General features: G+C 36.2%; 1 protein-coding gene across 1 annotated transcript; it reads right to left on the minus strand.

Annotated features, from left to right (window-relative positions):
• Positions 1-2841: 2841 nt before the first annotated feature.
• Positions 2842-4002, minus strand: LOC140143074 (melatonin receptor type 1B-B-like). Its single transcript, XM_072165122.1, has one exon. The coding sequence runs from the start codon at positions 3863-3865 to the stop codon at positions 2915-2917; it is 951 nt and encodes a 316-aa protein (XP_072021223.1). The 5' UTR covers positions 3866-4002; the 3' UTR covers positions 2842-2914.
• Between the last annotated feature and the right edge of the window lie 255 nt (positions 4003-4257).

Genomic DNA, 4257 nt, shown 5'->3' on the forward strand with positions numbered 1-4257 from the left:
CAAGTGTGTTGTGCCATTTTTCAAGGGTATGCGAGTCGTTTGCGCTGAAAATGAACAGCAGGTTTTTCATCGATTTTACATTATTCCATGCCACGCCAAAACAAATAAAGGTAGCGTGCTGAAATTAACAGAATAAGTAGGAGACATGTCCAAGATTATAATACAGGTATCAAAAATAGATACACTGCCTGTCTTCTATTTTTAGTTATTTTTGCAAACACGGTACAAATCATTCTGGGACACCCTGTATAGAACAATCATCATTCTGTTCAGATATTACTTTAATAGCACCTATACCATTTTTTGCTGATATACTACAGATATTTTCATTTACAAAAATTAACAACGTAATATTTTGTGAGAGAGGATGTTTACATCAGCTCCACGTGTTTAAAACCGCGAATCTGATTGGTTAATAAGCTGCACGTAACGAGAAAGAAGCTACGCGTAGCAGTTCCACGCTTTTGGACCCCTTGGCTTGCCATATACGTCCATGTTTGATCAAATTTTTGAACGCCATCAAAAGCTATACAATGAAGCGTATGAAGATGGAGACATTTGTAAGGTACAATACATGTATGATACCAAACTTGTGTGGATGGAAATAAGAATGATCACTTTTGCAGAAAAGCGATTCTATGTTTACTTCCGTTTTCAGAGCGTCAAGCCAGTCAATCGATTCAAATCGCGGAGGAAAAAACGACGTCGCTTTTGCGAGTTGAAGAAATCTCAACATTCGAGCGATATTCGAGCGTGAATACATCAACCAATCATCAACTCAATCTATTACTTTGCTAATTAGTTTACCTTCCTCAATTTAACTTTTGGTGTTGAAATAATTCAAAACAATAATTATATTGACAGTAACCCATATCAAAAAATGAGACCTTTCCGGATAACTTCCCGATAGTCACCGGGTAGACACCGGCAAATTTCACATGCAAATTAGATAGGTAGCGGGTGACTACCCGATAAATTTTTGGGAAACCATAGTGGATACCTTTCAGGTAATAGGTACCGGATGACTACCGGATGACTTTTTTGGGAAACTAGCGGGTAACTACCCGGTGACCTTTTTGGGGAACTAGCGGATAACTACCCGATAACTTTTCGGGGACCTAGCGGATAACTTTTGGTGACAATATACCTGGTGACCTCTTTGGAGACTTCCTGTTGACCTTTTGGGGAATGCAGAATTACAAATTCATGAGTATGCACAAATTTATTAGACAGTTAGTATTTATAAGCTTATTATTTGAATTGTAGTTTTTGGAGAACTACAACTCTGTAGGCATGGCAGTTGAGCTTATAAAATGCTATCTTGCAATAAGAAACTTGAAAGTGTGTATGTAATTGTAGGTATTGTACAAAAATATTCTTCTGATGTAATTTGGTTCACACCTTTATAAGGTGCATAATTAATGTACAACCAAATTGTTATGATATCATATTACAGTACCTAAATGTGATGACACACAGCCTATAATTTTTATATCAAATATTATAATTTATTTACAACAAATAGCTTAACATTTAAGCTTATATCAGTTAATTGACACATTAGCTGATGATTAGTAATTTAATTGACATTAATTTACTGTCAAACTCATGTATGATTTACTAGAAAAGATATAAACTAAAACATTCAAATGTGGCATATATTAGGTACATGTATAAAGACTGCATCAATATACAAATCATTTGATACAAATTTTCCTACCTGCATTATCATATGAAATCAAGCATTCAATGCTTTATAATTCCTACATCATGTTCCAGATTAATTAGTAAACATCTTGTAATGTCCTACATGTAAATCCATACATTTTGGACCACAAATAACTTGAATATTCTGCACAAATATATTCCAACTGCCAACAGCTAGCTGCTCCATTTTGAATTCATTCAGTGACCTTTGACCATATACCCACCCACAATGCATTCTTAAGATGCTTTATGCTATTTTCAAGGTCAAATTAAAAGCGGATAACCACCGGGTAACTCCTGCAAAGAATCTATGTTTCTGGGAACCTTCTGGGTAACTCATTTGAAATATTTTAGTTTTGGGGAGACTTCCGGATGTCTACCCGAACACTTTTGGATAACTTAATTAGGTATCCGCAAGGTATCCGCTAGCGGGCACTTTCGGATAACTCTGGAAAAGGTACCCGAAAGGTTTCTGATGACCACCGAATGGTCATCGGGTGGTCACCGGGAAACTTTTCTTTTTGCTATGGGAATGGATGTTCTAAAATATATTTTGTGGTATTTAAAATATTTTAATTGTCGTCGGCAATCGTTATCGCCGTGATAAGTAAAAATGCATCGCAAAATTTGACGATTGCCCATTGCTTTCCAAAGCGGTGCATCACAATCACTCAGCGATCGAGTATAAATTCAACTTGAATGAGAAACGGCTAAATCCATATGGATGGTCCATATACATAAGGATAGTCCAAATGGATGGTCCGGGACGGATGGTTCAACATTATGGATGGTCAATATGGATGGTCCATATAATGACATATGGACCATATTGGTTGACACAAACTTGCAGATTGGTTTGACCAGATTAAATACTGATAATTTATTGGACAGTAACGGAGTATAAAATGAACCTTTCAACTTAAAGGAATAAAAAATCCAGGATAAACTCCGTATTGTCATCTGCAACATTAAGGGTACAAAATAATTTAAAAAAATAGGAACTGGGACACAAATAGATACTCATCATTTGGCACGATGTAAGTAGTACACATAGAAATTCCATTTTATTAAATGAACTCATAGCGTCATTTACTTATGTTTAAATACATCAATAAAAAAGAGAGATTTGTGTATCATCTTTAGTTTGGTTTGGTGCAAAATTAAATTCTTTCGTGAATTTGTGATCTGTGACACTGGTGTTTCCGTCTCAAATTGCTTTCGGTTTTTCACAAAAGAATATCTTTCGATAAGCATCTCTAAAATTCTTATTCATCACTCCGTATATTACAGAATTTAACGCGCTATTTGTGTGAGACAGAACCGCAGATAAACGGTAGACTTGGTCAGGAATATTGTCATCATAATCGAAAACAAGCAAAAGTGTGTACAGTGTCCAACAAAATGCAAAAGTGACGAAAATTGTGAATAACATTTTGAGAAGTTTAATATCTCCTTTGTTACCTGGTTGTTTCTTCTTAGACGATAAGTTATCAGCATTTCTGAGTCTCAAAGTACTTTGCCGCAATGTCCAAAATATCGCGGCGTAGCAAAGGACTATCAAAACCATCGGCATTGAAACGAAGACAATTACCGTGAATAAAACATGGCTGAAACTTGCCAATCTATCATAAGAACACCCAATTGATTTTTGGTCAAAAGAATGCCCACCCCATCCGAAGAAGTTGCTGACGTCAGCTAGGATGCAAATAGTCCAAATTGTTACAGCATAAGCGATCGTTTTTCGCCAAGTGAAAATGGTTTTGTAATATCGATGCTTACATATGAAAACATAACGATTGATCGCTATGGCTCCAATGTTCCACAGAGAACAAGTACAGCTTATGAAACACACGCTACCAATTGCATTACACAAACCTGGGTTTTTGGAATACAATTCTCTGTCTATCACAATCGTATAGGCAGATACGGGTTCCATTAATGCCGTAATACACATATCAGCGAAGGCGAGAGACAGAACAAAGATATTTGCAGGTGTGCGAAGTTTTCTCGTCGTTAACACAGCAAGAATGACCAATGTGTTACCAATACTACCTGTAACGCTGACAACCGCTCTGTAGATACCATACAAAGTTAACAGCAATGTATCTTCTTTAGTTGATACGATATGATAATAAGGTGTGCCATTAACGTTCTCCATGTCTTCATGGAAAATAGTCCTTTCCGGAATATAACAGGTACCAACCTTCACCACAGTTTACTGGTGAAACAGGTGATAATATCGCCGATAAACACTACAGGGCATCACAAAGCATTATACACTACAAAGCATCACGATAATAAGATGTTGTGCAAGTAACGTTCTCCGTGCCTTCATGCAAAATCGTCCTTTCAGATAATCATTAGAAGATAAAACAAGAAATGTCTTTAAAACGACAACGCCATGAATGATTGAAGTTCATGGTTCATAATTTTACGTGGACAAGTACTTGGAATGCTAGTATTGTTTTGTGTGTGGCACATGCAAAACTAAGAATTTTCATGTTGAAAGCTAAATTGAAAAATGGGTCTACATGTAATTCATACTTGTAA

Source organism: Amphiura filiformis, chromosome 20, assembly GCF_039555335.1.
Source record: "Amphiura filiformis chromosome 20, Afil_fr2py, whole genome shotgun sequence".
NCBI classification, from domain to species: Eukaryota; Metazoa; Echinodermata; class Ophiuroidea; order Amphilepidida; family Amphiuridae; genus Amphiura; species Amphiura filiformis.